General features: G+C 37.4%; 1 protein-coding gene across 3 annotated transcripts in view; it reads left to right on the top strand.

Moving 5' to 3' along the window:
- The window catches only part of LOC150105905 (tetraspanin-11-like), a 191111-nt gene that overhangs the window by 19065 nt on the left and 151421 nt on the right, over positions 1–20625 (top strand). For all 3 annotated transcript variants that reach the window (XM_090393666.1, XM_090393664.1, XM_090393667.1), the window contains one exon: positions 5628–5719. In XM_090393666.1, coding sequence (XP_090249792.1) covers positions 5628–5719 — 92 coding nt within the window. The remainder of the gene's footprint in view (positions 1–5627; positions 5720–20625) is intronic.

Below are 20625 nucleotides of genomic sequence, written 5' to 3' on the forward strand. Positions count from 1 at the left end.
TGAGCACTAGATTATGGTCAGAATTACCTAGGTGGGGCATTACTTTCACTGTGTATTTGGATGGGTTATTGGTGAGGAAGAGATCTAGGGTGTTTGTGGAGTGGTTCGGGTTATCTGGTATTCTAGTTGGCATTTGAACAAGTTCTGTAAGGTTGTTAGTGATGGCAAATGTTTCAGCATCTCTGCCTGCAAGATCTGTACAACTGGAGGAGGAAAGCCAGCTGGTGTTGTGGACATTAAAATCTCCTAGGAGGATAATTTCGCTTTGGGGAAAGTGGGATTACAAAAAATCAGTTTTTAAGGAGAGAAAATTAAAGAGCTTAGAGTGTTTGGTTGCATTGGAGGGAGCGATAGAGACAGCAAATGAATTTGACTGAGTGGGGGAAGGGATATTTTCGACCAAAGAAGGTCAAAGTTGAGCGATTCTAGGTTGGGTGCTCTCTGGCAGGGTATGTCAGAGTGGATGTATGTGCAGATGACACCCTTGTGTCAAAAGGTGTTAAAAAGTAGGTGGGGTTTGGTAAACTGAAGGTGGTAGTGGACACTATTATGGTTGGAGTTGAGACCATGGATGTTGGTGAAGTGAATATGCATGGTTCTGTGAAGCATGTAGTTCCTACATACTGGTTTCCATGGGGGCTACTAGTGGCATCACTTGATTTTTGTACCAGTTTAACTTGCTTGTAGTTGATGATACAGCTGGTGTCTCCATTTTGATGTTTTTTTTCAGGTTCTCTTCAAAGCTGGCATCCTTGTTCCCTCTGTGCAGCAAATGTTAGGTCTGGTCGAGCACATATGCATGATTTGGGCAAGTGCCTTTGAACTTGTTGATCGCTGTTATTAATTTAGATGTGCTTGTCAGAGTGTAACAAGTCACATTTACGAGGTGTGGAAAGTTCATTCCATCCTTTCTTTTATTTATAGGCTCGAAACGATGGCACCTGACGATATTTTTAGAGTTGGTGCTGCATCATTCAGCTAATTTGTTGATGTCCTCTTTTAATGATTTTCCCTCGGAAAGTTCAAAATAATAGCATTGAATTTTTTGTTTTTGGCCTCCATCAAGTCGTATACCATTAATGCTGTTAGGTCACAGGCAAAGGTGAGTTTGCATTGCGGTGCTGGTTGTTAATTTGTTCGAGCTTAGCTTCCACCACCCATATTTTGGAGGAAAAAGTTTCATTCATGGTATTGATGTGCTGCTCGATGTTTTCGACACGTTTACCTATGTTCAGGAGTTGTTTTACAGGTGGGAGGCACAGCGAACAGAAAAACGGCTGGTTGAGTTTGAGAAATAGCTTTTGAGCTGATTTGTCTATTTTGGAGCAGGAAGTGTGCAGCCAGTCGCAACAAAACTCGCAGAATATACCCTTTTTTTTATCTGCGACACCAATTTTACAGCTGTGGCAGGTTGTGGGTTTGTTGGAGGAAATCGACAGCGCTGCGTATGGTACGCAAAGATTACTTGGCTATTGAAGAACAGATTAACAAGTAGAGATAAAGAAGTTGTCATTCCTCTTTATAAGGCCTTGATATACCCATATCTGGATTACTGTGCTCAAATCTGGTCTTCTGGATTTCTTGGGGATGAGGAAATGGTAAAGAGAATTCAGAGGTGAGTGACCAAGATGGTGAATGGCCTGTTGAATGTTCCCTATGAGGATAAGATTGAAGGTGTGTGGATTGCAGAAATTGGTTGATAGGAGAAAAAGAGGGGATATGATAGAAACATTTAAGTTGCTTAAAGGGTTTTATAGGATAGATGCAGGGGAAATGTTTCAGCACTTGGCTAGAGGGACCAGAACAAGGGGTCATTTCTGGAAATTTAATAAAGGTGTGGTTAGTAGGGGTGTGAGGACTAGATTCTTTGCTTGGAGAGTTGTGAATGAATGGAATGGGTTGCCAGAGTCAGTTGTGAGTGCTTTGTCCGTTAATGGGTTCAAGGAGAGGTATGATAGATTGTCTGGAGGCAAGTGCCTTGAGTCTTCAGACTCCATTGAAGTGCCCATATAATAATAATAAATCTTTCTCTATATCATTGATATACAAATTAAAGAGTAGTGGCCTTAGTACTGAACTCTGAGGCACTCCAATAGTCACCATCATTTTCCTAGATTCCACTCCACCATATACTACTTTCTGGTGCCTGTCCATCAGTCACCCTCCTATCCATGCAATCAGCCACCATTCCCATTTGCCCCATTTCTCGTAATAGCTTTCCATGTGGTATTCTGTCAGATGCCTTGGCAAAGGTGAGCAGTATCATGGTGTAGCCATTACCTTTATCCAATTCTGCTCTCAGTTTATTATAAAATGTTAATAAATTACTAAGACAGGACTTACCCTTTGCAAAGTCATGCTGCCCACTATAGAGTATTGCATTCCTATTTGCCCACTGTTGTATTTTAACTTTCACCAACTTTTGCAATACTTTAACAACCGCTCCTGATATATTAATTGGTCTGTAATTTGCTACCTCTGTCTTGGAACCACCTTTATGCAATGGAACTATCTTACCTCTTTCCACTCCCTTGGAACCCTGCCAGAGCTGAGACTAAGATCGAACAACTTTGTTAGTGGCAATGCCAATTTTCTTGCACATTCACGTAATACACGGGCTGATATGCCATCCAGTCCCACTGGTATGTTCACGTTCATGTTTTTTAATATGCTGAACACCTGTTCATCTACCTCAATGTTGATATGTATGCATCTGTGTAACATCAGCAACTGTAAAATGATCACTCAGCAACTCAACTATTTCTTTTGGTTCAGTCACCTTCCTACCATGGGTATTGTTTAAAGTCATTCTACCACAGTCATTTTTCCTCTTACTTGCTACATAATGAAAAAACTCTTTTCGGTTTACTTTGGTCTGTTTGGCTAATTCTCTCTCATAATTTCATTTGGCCTTTCTTACCATGCTAGTCATCACCCTTCTTGCTTGCATTTTGCAAATGCTAATGAGTATGCTGATCACTTTGTTCCTTATATTTCCTACACAGTGTTTTCTTTTTTTTGCATCTCTTGCTTTAAATTCGTATAATTGTCTCAACAATGTCTTCCCTCCTCTTTCTATCCACTACGCTCTAGTGGAGTAAGTGAAGCTCAAGTTTCTTAGTGTAGGGAAAAGTTCATTAGTTTTCTTCACTAGTTAATACTACAGTTATCTGTAACCATGACAGTCTTATTGTAGAAATGGAAAAACTTTTAATGGTGTAGATTGATGACCAAACTAGTTGATATGTTCCCTTAAGCCAAGCTATTCAGAATACCTTTTTAATTTGCAAAAATTATTCTGAATTTTTTGTTTGCTTATCTGATGTAACTAAATGCTTTATTTACATCAGTTATGCATATGTGTGTGGCTCCTTAAAAACATTATTAAATCATTACATGTATCTACAAGTGGGAAAAAAAAGTAGTGATTTGCTATATCACAGTGGTCTATAACCTAACATGTCATGATTGGGATATGCCTTTTATATGACAATTAGCGAGAGGACTGGGAATCACTCCTTAAAGCTCTGTAAGAATGTGGTTAATAAGGGTGTGCAGAATAAATTTTTTGCTTGAAGAGTGATTGGTTGGTTGCAGTGGTGCACTCAGGATTTAATCTTGGAGGGGGGGCCAAGACTCAAGATTTAATCTTGGAGGGGGGGCCAAGACTCAAGATTTAATCTTGGGGGGAATGAGTTGAATAGATGATTTGAGAATACACACTGCACATTGCACACAAGCTATCACTGAGCATCTGCAGTGATTGCCAATACATGATACCCATGATCTCCTCTGGCCCGGCTCAGGCAAATGAAGTAGCACCCGAGCACTACTTCGTTCACACAGCGAGGATTCCTGAGCTCTATAGGGTATTCCCACCTTATATGACTATTAATTCATAAATAGCATGGAAATAGAAGACTCGACCCAACATAAATTTTAAAAAAATGAATTTAATTAAGAAAAGATTTTTGGAAATTTTTCTAGTGTTTTTTTCCTTTTTCTTTTGGGGAGGCCAGGGCCCCTTGGCCCCCTCCCTGGGTGCACCAATGGTTGGTAATATATGGGAGTATCCTGGATATCAGTATTGTCATCTGGATCTGAGATGAGATGAGATATAGGTCAGAAGTTACTACTTCCTAGCTGGGGGCAGTGCAGGTACTGTCATTCCTCAAAATGTTCTGTCTGTAGATATGTGTGGTCATCGGCCAGCTTGACTGTTTTGAGAGATGAAAAAAACTGAGTTTTTGGAAGAAAAACCTGTGCCCTTGTATGAAACTGGCTAACTCACCTTTAGTCAAAAAAGACCTGATGAAGGTTCCTCATATCATAGACAGGAATTGAATCCTGGTCTTTCTGACCAAAGGGCTTTGTCTATTACTGACTGAGCTATGGATGCTCCTTGGAAAATGATGAATGGATAGAATAGATTGCCAGAACTAGTTGTGAGTACACTGACAGAAAATGAGTTTAAGGAGAGGTATGATAGTTGCTGGCTGCGCATGTGTGTGTGCCCATGATGAGTCGTCTGGCTCTTGGAGATACCTATATAATAATAATAATAATAATAAAAGTTTTAGGATATATTTTTGCTTCTTTTTGCAATTTTTTGTTATATTTTTGATATCTTTTGCATTTTTTTTTTTAAACCACAGTGTTATGTGATATTATTTATTCATAGTTGTTGTTAAAAATGTACAGTGCAGTGTATGCTTTCAGATTGCAAGAACAGTCTAAATGATTTACACACAGGTTGTGCCTAGACTTCAGTGTAAGTGTAATCTTGACAGTGTCCCCTGCATACTGATTTACTCAGTAACTCCATTCATGATTTAGCAGAGTAAATAGCAACAAGATTATTTACATTATTCAGGGAGTTTCCTGACATGCTGCCATCAGGTTTGGTCTTGAGTACTAAGTGGTCAGTCTACAGAACTGCTTTACTGCTATACTCTCAAACGGAAGCACTGCAATTTCCCTAGTTAATTACAGTGTGCCAGTCATGTCAGTTAACCATCATACAGGAAGAAGATAATCATTGCAAAAATATTTGTAAGCTATGCAGTACTCTTATGAATTTCTATTTGAACCATAGGAATAAGCTTTTATTTTATTTCATTTTTCATTTGAGCTTTTTTTTTAAATTTATATTTCAACTTTTATGAAAACTGAATTTGTACTTAAATACCACTGAACTGTATTGGTTTGTAACACACTGATTGCCTAATGAAGTGGTTTATTTATTTATTCTTTCTTCTTTTTTTTTTGTATGTAACCTTTAGAGATTTTACTTTCATTATAATTAACCCATAATAAAAAATGTGATAGTTATATGATGAAATTCATATAAAATTATAGGAATCCACATATGTTTAAAGAATCACATTAGTTCATATATATTTATGTATTAGACAATATATAATTATCCTAGCCATGTGTCTTCTTTCTTTGCTGTTATAACTGAAGAAATATATGCTGGCTTTCATGTACAAAACACCCATGCAAACTTGATCTATTCAAAATTGAACTGAGAGATTTTTAGCCACTGCTATTAATAAAGTATGAAAAGGTTTAATTAAATATTATAGTTTTTAATATTTTCACTATATGTGGATTATTTTATGCAGCATTTGCAGACAAGACACATGAAATTTATCTTCTAGAGAGGGAATTTAGGTCGAGTGCAGGCACAATATTTTTCATTTGTTTCTTGTTTTGGGTAAGTAAACTTACTGTTCATTAGAAAACAAATTTAATGCAGTGCTATAGAAGTAATTGAATAAAATGACAAAAAAAATTTCAAATGTAACTTATTAATTAATGGCAATGTTGTTCTTATATGGAATAAGTGTCTTTTTTTGTTTTTTCTTTGTATCACTCAATACAAGTCGTATATACAAGTGGCCTGGTCATGAAGGAACTTTGCTGGCAAACTTTGTTTGCTTGTACTTGGATGGAGGTTTGGACATGTCAAGAATGTGGTTTCTTGACATGTTTAATTTATTACTATATAAGTCTTATATTATTACTTGTTGGAGATTATTATTTTTTTATGTGGCTCCCTTCCAAGAAACATTCTTGCATAAACCTGTTAATATCATGAGTGGGGTAAGAATTTTTCCACACATACACATGCACACATATACTAATTATTATTATTATTATGGGACATCTCCAGGGAGTCCAAAGATTTATCAAGGCTAGGGCACCTACTCTACAACTGTCTGTCTCCATCACTCAATCCACCAACTACAGTGAATCGCAACTACCATCATCTACAGCAGTGGTGTTCAAACTTTTTTACTTTGCGAGCTACTTTTCTATAAAAAGTTATTTGGCGATCTCCTCTCTTATATAGATCACGTCCCCCCAACCTGATATCTGATTATGCACAAATAAACAACTAAAAAAAATACACAACTAAAAACTTTATTTGTGTATTTAAAAATTTATTTATCACTTTTAATTATTTTAATACAACAAATATTTTAATGCAACAAAAAAAAAAAAAAAATTATAGGAATAAATATTCCAATAAATATTTTGGAATAAAATATTTATTGGAATATTTATTTTATTCCAATTTTGGAATAAAATATTTATTTCTCTATTTTGGAAAGCCAAAGTTAGAAAAAACAACAGATTGATTACAAACTCACAAGTTACAGGAAATGCTGATTGATTAAAAAAAAAAAAAAGTTAATGTGAAATTTCGCATTGTTTGGATCTCGCAACATTTTCATAGTCAAGTAGATATGAAGAAGTGGCCAATCGCAGACAATCATCCAAATGATCATTTGTAATTTGGTTTCTTCATTGATTTTTTATGACGATCATATTTGAAAACGCGGATTCCGACAAGTATGTCGATCCGAAACACGACAAAATTTTACGCGCAATATCAGTTTTCATGTGCATACTTGCAAATGACTTCATTGTTTATTGATTTTAAATGTAAACTATTCTGAATGTTTATTATCTCAAGTTCTACTTCAGCTTGGTTTATATCAAACAGCCCACTAATTTTATTTGAAATTTCTGGAATATTCAAGTTTTCTTGAAATGGATTATTGATAAAAGATACAATCATATCAGTTTTATTAAAATCTTTAAATCGTGAATTTATTTCATCCTTAACTAATTCTATTTCATGAATAAATTCTTTTAAATCATAGCGAAGCATTTTTTGATTTTGTTCAAAAAAGGTTTTGCAACCTCTTGGTTTTGATTTAAAAAAAGGTATAGTAGTAATTAAGTAAAATTTCTCCTTTCTAAAAAGGCTATACCAAGAACTCGATACCATTTAGTACGTCTGCATAAATGGAGACGTCTAAATTTGCAGTCATTTATATTTTTCTTTAATAAAAGTAAGTATCGTTGGATAGTTTTTATTGAACTTAACATGTCAATTAAATTTTTATCTCTACCTTGTAACTCTAAGTTTAAGTTGCTTAATTTCGTACAGAAATCTACTAAAAATTTAAGGCGGGTGATTATAATAGTCTAAGACGTCAACTTGGGGAAGTTTCATGGAGGGAGGAATTGGAAGGCTGGGATATCATTAGTGCGTGGGAAATTATGAAAGAATATTTGTTAGCAGCAATGGTAAGTTGTAAAGCACGAGTGAACCAGAGAGCACAATTTGGAGTAAAGTGGATGACAAACAATATTAAATAGGAATTGCATGCGAAAAAGAGGCTATGGAAGAGATATAAGGAGACAGGTGAAGAGAAGATGCATGAAGAGTATAAGACACAGGCTAGAAGAGTGAGTAGTATGGTAAGGAAGATGAAACTGGAATATGAGAGGAGATTGGCCCTAAGATCCAAAGAAAATCCTAGGGAATATTTTAAATATGTGGCTAGTAGGAGGAGAAATGACTGTGGAAGAATGGGATAAAAATGGGAATAGATTGACTGATGCAGAGGACATAGTGAAATTGTTCAATGAACACTTTATTGGAGTATTTCATCCTGGAGGAGTCAGTTTTAATGCTAGAGGGATTTGGCAGGTTCGAGGTTTAGAGGTATAGGGGGAGAGTGTGTTTCAAATACTGCGTACTCTGGATGTCAGTAAAGCTGTGGGACTGGATGGCATTTCACCATGAGTTTTGAAGGAATGTGCTAAGGAACTGACAGTGCCTTTGACCTGGCTTTTCAATGAAAGTCTGTCTATGGGAAAGATGCCCATGGAATGGAAGGAAGGTAAGATAGTGCCATTGCATAAGGGTGGTAGCAGACTGGAAGTCTCTAATTATAGGCCAGTTTGTGTGTCATCAGTAGTTAGGAAGATCTTGGAGAAAGTAGTGACTTTGTTTTAGCAATATGCTAGTTTTTTATGATAACGTTACAAGAGCATTAGATGAGGGAAAGGCATATACTGCCATTTTCTTAGACTTAGCAAAGGCATTTGACAGGGTGCCACATGATAAGCTGATATTAAAGTTGCAGCACATGGGTCTGGATGTCAGATTGGTCAACAGGATTCACGATTGGCTGTCCAATAGGTATCAGAGAGTTGTGTATGGTGAGGCAGTTTCAAGGAAGCAGAGGGTTACAAATGGGGTCTCACAGGACTCAGTACTGGGACCTATATTGTTTAACCTTTATATCAATGACATTGTCAGTGGATTGCAAGGGGATATTCAGTTGGTTGCGGATGCGAAGCTGGGAAGGATTATTAGTAATAGTGCAGATGTGGCAGCCCTGCAAGAGGATTTGAATAAGCTAGATAGATAGGCAAATGAATGGGGGATGTTGGTTTAATGCAGCAAAATGTAAGGTCTTGAGGTTTGAAAAACATCGATGGGACACTGCATATCCTATGGGAGGAGTTATGCTGGAGGAAGTAGGGAAGACGAGATCTCGGGTTGATGATTGATAGAAACCTGAAATTTAGGGGACATATTGCAAAGGTGGTGAAGGTAATAACACAGAGGATTGCTGCAATAATGAGAAGGACACTGACCTGCAGAGATAAAACGGTTATCATTCCATTGTATAAGACCCTGATCAGACCACACTTAGACTATTGTTCTCAGATTTGGTCCCCAGGATTTGAAGGGGATAAATTAACCGTGGAAAGGGTACAAAGGCAGATGACAAAGATGGTTTCAGGACTGTACAATGATAGTTATAAGGATCGGCTGAGGGAATGTAGACTGTAGAGCTTGGTGGATAGAAGAAGGAGAGGTGATATGATTGAGTCTTTTAAACTGTTGAGAGGTGGTTATAGGGTTGATACTGGGGAGTTCTTGAATAGCAGGAAGGAGTGATGATAAGAGGCCATTCCTGGAAGTTATGAAAGGAAACTTTGAGCAAGATTGTGAGGAGTGGTTTCTTTGCATGAATGGTGGTTGAACCATGGAATACATTGCCTGATGAAGTGGTGAGAGTGAGAACGGTCAATGAGTTTAAGGAGTGGTATGATAGGCTTTGATAAGGAGTGGTATGATAGACCTCCCCTCGATGAGTCTTGATGGTCTGTGTTTCTTAAGAAGGACCTCCCACGATGAGTCTTTTGACTCCATGGAGGCCTGAATAATAATAATAATAATAAAATGATAAATGTAACAACCATATTTTATCACTCAATTGTGGATAAACATCTCCTTTTTCAACAAGAAAAATTTTTATATCGTTAATTAATACAAGAAATCTCTTTCTAAAAATCAACTTCTGCTGACCACTTAACATTATTGTACAACAGAAGTTCCCTATTATCATCTGCCTGTAATTTAAATAACCACCATTGCAGGGCTTTTCCTTGAACAGAATTTACAATTTTAAATATAATATCCAAAACATCTTTTGTGTTTAATCTTTTACTACACATTACTTGTTGATGAATAATACAGTGATACATTAAAAAATCGGGATATTTGTCATCGTTTTTACATAATGAAATGAAGCTTAATTTATTACCTATCATTGCAGGAGCACCATCAGTAGTAATAGACACAAGTTTAAAAAGTGGAAGTTTGTGTTGTTTCACAAATTCATCAAATGCCAAAAAAATGTCTTCTTCCCTAGTCATTCCCAGTAATGGTATAATTTTCAAAAGTTCTTCTCTACTTGAATAATCTTGAAATACCATGTGAATAAATATCATTTACTGAGCAATATCAGTGAAGTCGTTTGATTCATCAAATTGTAATGAAAACGCAACACACACTGGTGAATGTCTGACATTAACGTGGCCTGGAAACTTTTCTTCGCAATTGGAACTCTTCCTTTCAGCAATTTGAAACCTTGTCTGCAGCCTAGAAGTGGACTCTCTCTAGCAACGTCTCGAACCGAGAAGCTCCTTTCTGTAAGCGGGAATCTCCTCTCTCAAGCAACTTGGATCCTGGCAGTCTCTCTCACGGCGACTCTGGACTGTGCGGCCTCCTCTCTGACAGCAATTCTGGAACCGGGACTCCTTCTGCTTGCTTCAGTCTCTTTTTATTAGACCTCATCTGAGGCCTCGCATGAAGTTTGGCAACCCCCAAAGAATCGGTATGAGTCTTTCATCTTAAGTTTCAAGTTCGGCTTGCCTTTTGTTCTCCTCTGCTTTCTTTTGATTGTAAGTTGCTGGCTATCGGAAAGTTGTTTGAATTTTTTCTGACTGACTTCGGAGATGTTTACACTTAGAGGCTGCAAGCCTTTCTCATACATACAAGTTTCAATAACAGTCTTTCTAATGCTGCCATGTACAGCTTCAACGACAAAAAACATTTCCTTTGTTTTTAACACTAACATATTCTTATTAAAGCAGTATATACAGTTAGCTTCAAAAGAGTTATTTACAAAAACGTCTAATACAAACTATACCGAGACAAAACAAAGTTTATTTTTTTACAATATTCACATGGGACTTAACTTAAAAAAAAAATCGATGTAGTGTGCTTTGGAATATTTAATATTTAAGCTACAATCGAGTTTTTACACTTTGCTTATAATCGTATTCACTCGACTCACTGTTTGACTTCCACTGATCCAAATTAATTCATTTACCCGGACTTATAAGAAAATTACTGATTTGACAATTTTAACGAAAAATAAATAAACAATAGCAATACACTTAAAACAAATTAAAAATAATACAAAATAATGATAAATAAAATATTATGTTTTCAGTTTTAATTAAATTTGTAAGTAAGGAAGAATACACAAGAGATCGACCAAAAATCGCTCCGCGATCGACCGTTGATCGCGATCGATGGGTGGAATACCCCTGATCTACACCAATGCCATCTACTGCCAACCATCACCAGTATTTTCAATAACAAGTTTCAATCAGACAACCACAAACATCCATGCCCACAGTGGAATTCAAACCCACTGCCTTTTGGCTGGAGGGTGGATACAACTAACCACTCAGCCAACCAGGCAGAAGGATTATTATGTGCACACACACACACGCACACACACACACACATATATATATATATAGAGAGAGAGAGTGTAAACCCTGCTGTAAACATGTAGGACTTTTTCAAGTGGCTTTAGGCTAAGATTCTAAGCAGAGTCTTAGACTCTGCAATGAAATTCATCTCCAACCTAAAGGCAATTGCAAACATTCATACCCACGACAGGATTCAAATCTTTGCAGCCTTTTGGTTAGAGAGCAAATCTAAAATAGAATAAGCCAATCCAACAGATTGGACAATTCTTTCTATCACAAAATGCCTATCATATCTTGATTTATAAGTTCTGTGTAGGTGCAGAACTTATATTCCTTGTTTAATACTGTTTATAACATCTTACATGCGCTTTTTGGGGATAATCTCTTATTTGTAGTGTATTTGAGAGTGTGTCATATTTGTTCTTCAGATAGCCCTAGGTTTAAATTCCATAATTCTATCTAGGCTGCAAAGAATCTTTATAAGGGGCCTTTTTAGTGGTGTAGCTAGAGCTTTTGCTGCCCGGGGCGATCCCTGAGTTTGCCGCCCTTCAATACACACCAAAAATACTACAAAAGGTCAAAATGACGTATAAGGAAATAAATTAAAACACTATGTTTATTTTTGAAGTAAAACGTTAAATTCAACATTCTAAAATGTTATTTTTCTTGCTTTTCTGTTAGGAAAATTGTCGATGACATTGTCAAGGTCTATTTCATAGTAATGTAGGTATTCTTAATCACTTTTAATTTAGAAAAACTCCTCTCACAACTAGCAGCACTTACAGCAGTTGTGAGGAAAATTTGCAATAGTATTACAATATTTGGAAATGAGTTCTCAAGACTGTATTTTAGAATCAACTGCCAATAAGTTCAATAAGGTTAAAATTGCAGACCGCCCTCTCCGCCCCCCCCCCCCCCACTAGCTACGCCTCTGGGCCTTTTAGCTGGAGGTGAGTTAGAGTTTCATACAGATGTTGCAGAGTTTTTATTCTGTAAAACAGGCAAGCTGGTCAGGAGAACAGCACACAATTAATAGATATGATACATCTTGTAGCTTTAATTGCCTCATCTGTAATTCAAACCTTTTGTTCTCTTGCACCTTAGTCTGTGTATCTCCTTGACCCTTATCAAATAAGTTATTTGTACTGTTTTTACTGAGATACTAGTTGTTGTTGTTGCCAGGCTTTAGAATAACACTGCTGGGCAAAGGCCTCCCCTCCCACATGTTATTTCATTCAGCTCAATTTTGGGCTGTTCTTGATCAAGTTAGTCCTGCTGTTAGAGTAAATTCATCTTTTCATCTGTTTTTCTGTCTACCTCTACTTCTCTTTCCCTCTTCAGGTATCCAGTAAGTGTTAAGTTTATTCCATGTGTCATCTTGTTTTCTTAACAAGTCCTGCCTATTTCCATTTTAGGGACTTTTGTTTTCTGTCTTATTTTTAAGGCTCTTATTTTTTCTTTCCTTTTGATGCTTAACATACTTCTTTCCTTTGCTCTTTGTCATGTTCTTAGCTTGGTCACTTGTTTAGTTGTTAGTGACCATGCTTGTGATCCATAGGTTAGAATGGGTAGTATGATCATATTATGAAGTTTGCATTTTAGACTGATTGGTAGGTCTCTCTTCATCCACTCTTTTAAACTCCAATAGCTTCTCCAAGCATCGGTGATTCTGGCATCTATTTCTTTTTCCATCCTGTTTTTAAATGATATTATCTGGCCCAAATATTTAAAATCTTCTTTGTAACTTATTATTCTGTTTTCAACAGTTATTGAAATTTCTGTGTCGTTAGTCATTAGTTTAGATTTGCTGTAGTTTATATTTAATCTATATGCCTTTTATTACTTAGATCTCTGATCATTGTTTCCAATTCTGAGATGTTTTCAGAGAAAAGTGCTATGTCGTTAGCAAATCTAAGATTGCTTAAATTTTTACCTAAAATGTTTAAACCATTTCAGTTCTCTAAATAACATTTCCAACAATGAAGTGAATAGCTTGTGTGCTATCAGGTCTCCCTGTTTGACTCTTCTTTCTAGATTGAAGGATAGTCCTGTTGTCTCAAGTTTGATTTCTGCTGTGCTACTATTATAAATATTTTTGAATATTCTGATATATTTATTTTCTATGCTTTGATTTTGGAGTCCCAGGAATAGCAGCTTGTGTTCTATCAAGTCAAATGCTTCCTGGAAGTCAATGAATGCTATGTATGGCGACTTATAATATTCTTGATATTTTTCAATAATTTGGTTGATAGTATGTTGGTGATCAATAGTTGAAAGACCTTTTCTAAATCCTGCTTGTTCATATGGTTGGTTCTGATCTAATTGGCTTGTAATTCTATTTTGGATAATCCTATTAAATATTTTATAATTATGTGAAATGAGACTTATGGGGCTGTAGTTGCTTATATCTGTCACCCTTCTTATGAAGTAGTATTATTTTTGAATTTAACCGCTGCCTTGGTACTGTTTCTGTATGTAGGATACCATTGTATAGTTTGAGAAGTTCTGGTAATAATTCCACGAGTCTTATTTTGAAGAGTTCTGCTGGAATTTGATCACTGCCCTGTGCTTTGCCATTTTTCATTTGTTTAACTGCCTGTTCTATTTCTTCTTCGGTGATTTCCAAGATAGGATCATCACACGTTCTATTTGTTTGGTTGTCTGTTTCTTGGTAGAATATAATTCTTGGTAGAATTTTGTTGCTATTCTGGGAATTTCAGATCTGTTATTTGTTTTATGCCCAAATTCATCTAATATGGAAGGAATCCAAGGTTTGCCAAATTTTAGGCGATTTTTGGCTGTTTTTAAAGATGTGCCTTGTTCTAGGGTTTGTTTGATTTTATTTATGTTGAAATTCCTTAAATTTTTTCTAATTTCTCTTTCGACTAATTTAGTTTAGTCCATCTCTGTTTTGTTTTGTACTGATTGGAACCTTTTTCCTTTAGTAGTTCTCTTTGCTTTATTAAGTTTTTAGTTTGTCAGTTATTTTTGACTCTTTATTTTTCCTGTTGCTGTTTAGTGGTTTGCATGCTTACTTCATTACTTCTATATTATTGCAAAGCTCTGAGTATTATTTAACCTAGTTGATTTTTGAGAGTTGTTAATATTTGCTTAGGTTGTTTCTAAATTTCTTCTGGTATCTTGGTAGATCTTGAACTCTTGGTTTGTTTCTTTTTCTTTCACTACGCGTTATTCCCGCTTCCTGTGCAGGGTCTGCATATTACTTAGATGCGACTTCTTTGTTAGTACCACTCCCAGCCAACCTGTTGCCTAGTCTGCCGCGGGGGGGGGGGTATATTCTTGACTGTAGAAGCGTATGTTCACGGGGCTGGTTTCCCTGCTTGCAGGATGAAAAACACCAGATAAACTGGTGGAAAAAACCCTACTGCCCGCGCCCAAGGCCGGCTAACTTGGCTATGCCTGAGAAAGATCATCAAGTTCCTCACGTCTTCGACGGGAATTGAACCTGGAACACTCCTTCCCCAGGCATATGGTTGCAAAGCACAAAGCCACTAGGCTAACCGTGCGGACTCTTGGTTGTCTGTTTCTGAACCAATTATTCCTATTTTTGGTTTTTTGGAAACCAGAAGGTTCCTCTTATTAATCTATAATATGAATTAAAGTTGAAATTGTTAAGAACTTCAAAGTTATATAGGTGAAGTGAATCTTTTAATAATATATAATTTTTTTTTTTGGTGTTATGTCTCACCTCCGAAAGGCCAATGATTTCCAAGTTGATCTTTCCCAGGGCTTCTAGTTCTACTAATGTATCCTCTGATTGTAATGTACATTCAATGTAACAGACATTCAATGAGGCAATTTTTATTGCATACATTTTAGTGGCAGATTTAGTTATAGTTTTAGCAGAAGTTTTCGTGATTGTTTTCCCAGTTCTTTTATCAGAGGTGGACCTCACTTCAGGGCTTGAGTTCGCATCTTCATTCACCTGGGAAAGATTCATCAAAATCGGCAAATGTCCTTTTTGGCCTTGGTCAATGTGGCCTTTCTTTTTTCTCTTTGCCATGAAACTTTGTCTTGGTTTTTTTTTTTTTTTTTTTTTTTTGTTCTAATCTCCCACACTGGTTGGGTGGCTTGGGAGATACATTTTCTATCTTTCTGTCAGGTTTAAAAGTGGCCAATCCACTGGAGAACAGATGCTAAGGAATATGCATCTGTAACTCTTGTGGGTTACACCATCTTTACTGCATAAGACAAAATGAAATAGCAAATAGAAAAGATTCACCCCTAGCCCATGAGTACTCTAATAGCACTGGGGGGGGGGAACAAGATGAAAAAGAAGGAAAGAAAAAGTGGAGGGACCAGTCAACAGATAATATAACAGATATATATTACATGAAATAAGCCTTAGCCCAGCATCAGGTAGCTTGGGTTTGCCATGCCTGTACTCACCAAAGTGAGCCTTTGAGTGTTACTAGTTATTTGTACATTTTGAAAATGTACATTTATACCAAATGTACATTTTCAAAACATTTCAGGCCTCCATGAGAGACTGTGTGTTCTTGGAACTGTTTGTCACATTGGTGGCACCATACTGAGTCTCCTTTCCTACAGTCAATGTCCCAGTCTCATTCATGGATAATATTTCTGTGCATGCTGAATAGTGGGGATTCATGTGTAAAAGGAGTCCTGGCTGAGAATTTCAATTATTCACCTTATTTGGATATCCTAACAACATCTCAGCTATGTAACTGAAACAAATCTTAACAAAAGTGAGAAATGAAAAAAAAATCTGGTTCACTTCCTTCTAAACATATTCCATATTTAATTCTTTACTCAAGAGAATGCTCACTAGAAACACTCCTCTTCCTCCAGAAAGGTTAGCAGATCTCCATAAATCATTTTAAAAGTTAAGAATCTGGTGACATCTTGATCCAAACTTCAGTTGAAACTATAAGACAGACTCTCATTTGGTGCATACTCCATATACCAATATAAATTTCTTTCCATATACCAATATAAATACGACTTCACCATTACTTCCACCTTAGTAATCACCACTCTGGGTTTGGCTCCTACTGATGAGACCTCAATAAAGGTCGAAACTAGTCTGGGTAGTGAACCTTCCCTTAATGCATAGCATTATACATGTCTGCAAGGAGATGCTTTGCATTATGGGATACTAAGGCAAGTGATGAGAAGTTATACCACCTTTTGCCACAAGTTGACCCAGTCCTGAAAATAGTTCAGGCGCAAACTTTGTTTGCTTACACTTGGATAAAGGGCTAAACCAAATATATAATTGGTAGCATAGGAAAAATATTCACTGAAAATCTGCAATGTCATCCAGCTCTTATTCGCTCGCCAAACAACAGACAATTTGACCTTTACGTATCCCTTAAGTGACCGGGTTTCTGATTGATGCATTATAAGAAGTCTTTTTCAGGATAATACTAGTCTTCTTAAGGAGGATTTTGTAGTACTGCAGATGTGAGAGCAATAAAGGGAGATGTTCAGGATGGTGAGTGGTCTGTGCAATGATCCCTATGAGAATAGATTGAAAGTTTGTGGATTGCAGAAGTTGGTAGATGGGTAAAATGGGCAGGTGATATGATAGAAACAATTAAGTTACTTAAAGGCTTTTATATAATTGATTATTATTATTATTATTTTATTATTATTTATTATTATTATTATTCAGGCCTCCATGGAGTCAAAAGACTCATCGTGGGAGATCCTTCCTAAGAACATAAAGTCTGTCAAGACTCATTGAGAGGAGGTCCCCCCTAAGAAACACAAAGTCTATCATACCACTCTTTAAACTCATTAACCGTTCTCGCTCCCACCACTCCATCAGGCAATGCATTCCACGGTTCAACCACTCTCCATGCAAAGAAAGCATTCCTTACCCTCTTGCTCACAGTTTCCTTTCTTCCAGGGACGGCCTCTTGTCATCACTCCTTCCCGCTGTTCAACCAAGCAAAAGAACTCCCCAGTGTCAACTTTGTAACCACCTCTCAACAGTTTAAAAGTCTCAATCATATCAGCTCTCCTTCTTCTATCTAGCAAACTCTGCAGTCCACATTCCCTCAGCCGATCCTCATAACTATCCTTGTACAGTCCTGAAACCATCTTTGTCATCCGTCTTTGTATCCTTTCCACGGTTAATTTATCCCTTTCAAATCCTGGGGACCAAATCTGAGAACAACAGTCCAAGTGTGGTCTGATCAGAGACTTATACAACGGAATGATTATTATTATTATTGTTCCGGGCAACTCCAAGGAGTCGACAGACTCATCGATGGAGGCCCTAACATCATGTCAAGAACAACTATTCGACATTAACACAGTATCTATCATACCTTGCCTTGAACTCATTCACGGTCGTAGCACCCACAACAGACTCTGCAAGCTTATTCTACTCATTCGCTACTCTCCAAGTAAACACCTAGCTCTAACACCCTTCTCAACCACATTCTTGCCCAACTTCCATTCATGGTCCCTAGTCCTCCCACCACCAGTCATATTTTCAAAAATATCTTCTGGATCAATCTTATAGAAACCCTTTATTAATTTCAATGTCTCAATCATATCACCTCTCATCCGCCTATCGACCAATTTCTGCAGCCCACAAATCTTCAACCTGTTCTCATGAGGTTCATTCCACAGACCTGTTATCATCTTGGTCACTCGTCTCTGGATCCTCTCCACCAATGCGATATACTGCTGCTATTCTTTTCACCCCAAAGTGCATAACCTTACACTTTGGCACATTAATTTGACATCCATTTTTCCTAGCCCAGTCCTCCAAACTATCCAAATCATCCTGTAAAATTTTGACATCCTGTGCACTCATAATTGCTCTACCCAACTTTGCAACATCAGCAAGCAAGTGAACACTTCCTCTCAAATCCTTTCGTATATCATTGATGAACAAATTGAAAAGCAGTGGTCCAAGAACAGAACCCTGTGGCACTCCACTAGTCACAAGCCATCTTTTAGACTCCACTCCTGAATAAACCACTCTCTGGTATCTCTCCTTCAACCACCCTGCTATCCATCTCACCAACCCTATATATATATCCCCATCTGCTCCAGTTTACTGATTAGGGTTCTATGTGTTATCCTATCAAAAGCCTTGCAAGGTCCAGTAGTATTACTGTAAACCCATTACCCCTATCCAGTTCAGCCGTCAATGTGTTATAAAACGTGAGCAAGTTACTGAGGCATGATCTACCCTTCACAAAACCATGTTGTCCCCCATACAATATCCCATTTTCATCTATCCAATCTTGTATTCTTTTCTTGACTAATTTCTCTAAGACCTTGACAGTGATTCCTGATATGCTAATTGGTCGGTAATTTACAACAGCAGTCTTGGAACCACCTTTATGCAGTGGAACTATTTTCCCCTCTTTCCACCCCCTCGGGACTAACCCAGATCCGAGACTCAAATTAAACAAAATGGTCAAGGGTACTGACAATTCTTTAGCTGCTTCTCGTACAACTCGACCTGGTATACCATCCAATCCCACAGATGTATTGACATTGAGGTTATGCAATAGACTACTCACCTCCACTTCATTCACCACAATTCCTATATAATCTACTGGTACATTTGTTTCTGCAATATCACCTCCTGGATGATATATTCTTTTAAAGTGCTCACTCAGTAACTCAACTATATCAACTGATTCAGTTACCCCCCTACCATCGGCATTCTTTAAAATCATTCTGCCATATACATTTTTCCTTTTACTTGCTACGTATCTAAAAAAGTGTTTAGGATTCTCTTTAGCCTGCATGGCCAATGATCTTTCGTAATCCTTTTTTGCTTTTCTTACCACACTCGTTATGCTTCTGGCCTGCGCTTTATACCGTTCGTGTGCCTGCTGGTCACCTTTCTCCTTAAATTCCCTCCATAGTTGTTTCTTTTTTTGCAGCTCAGGCTTAATGGTGTTATTCATCCATTTAACCCCTAGTTGATTTATTATTCGGACTCTAGGTATACAGTCAGTCATTGCTTCATGCAAACACTTCTTAACTACCTCCCATGCACTATCGACTTCTAGTCCTTGCAGTTGTACATGCCATGGCACTGAACCAATCAAACTCCTAAGCTTGTCATACTTTCCAGCCCAATAATTCCACATGTACCCTGTCTTAATTGAAAATTCTACACCTTTAGCCACCTCTCAAGTCAAGACCCTATGATCACTCTCACCGATTGGTGGCAATGTGGTCATATTTGTTACAGCCAAATCCTCAGATGTAATTACTAGGTCAAGCACTCTCTGATCCCTTGTATTTTCCATTACATGCTGTCGCAGATAGTTATCCCTTAATAACCGCATAAAATCCAATTCCTTCCTCCCGTGTGTCCTCTCCTCACGCCAATCAATGCGACCATAGTTGAAATCTCCCATAATAATCACTGTCCTTCCACTCATTTCTTCTATTTGCTTGTGCATACTGTCACCACCATCTTTTCCATCACCTGGTCTATAGCAGCACCCAATTGTATATTTAGTTCTGCGAGCCACAATCTCACACCAAATGGCCTCAAATGTGCTCTTTTCTCTATCCTGCAATTCAACTTCTGTTCTCCTTGACTGCAGCTCATCAGCCATCATCAACAATACTCGTCCCCCCATTTTATTCTCCCTGTCATTCCTGAACACACTATACCCATCACATTCAATCCCACTAGCTATATCATCTACAGTCAGCCATGTTTCACTAATACCAATAACCTGTGGTGTGGAAGTGCCAACCATGGCCAAAAACTCTTCTTTCTTGTTCCTAATACTCCTAGCATTAGTGTACATGAATTTAAGACCCCGATTAGCGCCAACCCTACCTTAATGCCTTATATTAAATATCCCACTCTGATTTGTTGTCCTTATTTGCTCGGGCATATTATATTCATTCTTACATTCAACTGCCTCCCTAAGGACTGTATATCTACTCCCCTCCCCTTAATAAATCTAGTTTCCCTGAATTTGCACATCCACCACATTCAGCAACACCTTCTCAAGTCTTCTTACACGTAACCATTCAAATGCAAGCCATCCATCTTATATAGATCCTTTCGCCCATCGAACTCGCTCCACACGTCCACAAATTCCACACCACTCGTCATACATAACCCATGCATAAAGGCATTCACAATTATGGCCCTCCTTTTAAACATTTCACTGTCATACCGTGGCAAAAGACTAATCATTCTAACTCTCTCACTCTTTTCTTTTGCTACCTCAAACAATTCATTCAGGTCTTCTA

The sequence above is a fragment of the Typopeltis vanoorti genome, chromosome 6 (genome assembly GCF_054136105.1).
Source record: "Typopeltis vanoorti isolate ZY-2024b chromosome 6, IOZ_Tvanoo_1.0, whole genome shotgun sequence".
In the NCBI taxonomy this organism is placed as follows: domain Eukaryota; kingdom Metazoa; phylum Arthropoda; class Arachnida; order Uropygi; family Thelyphonidae; genus Typopeltis; species Typopeltis vanoorti.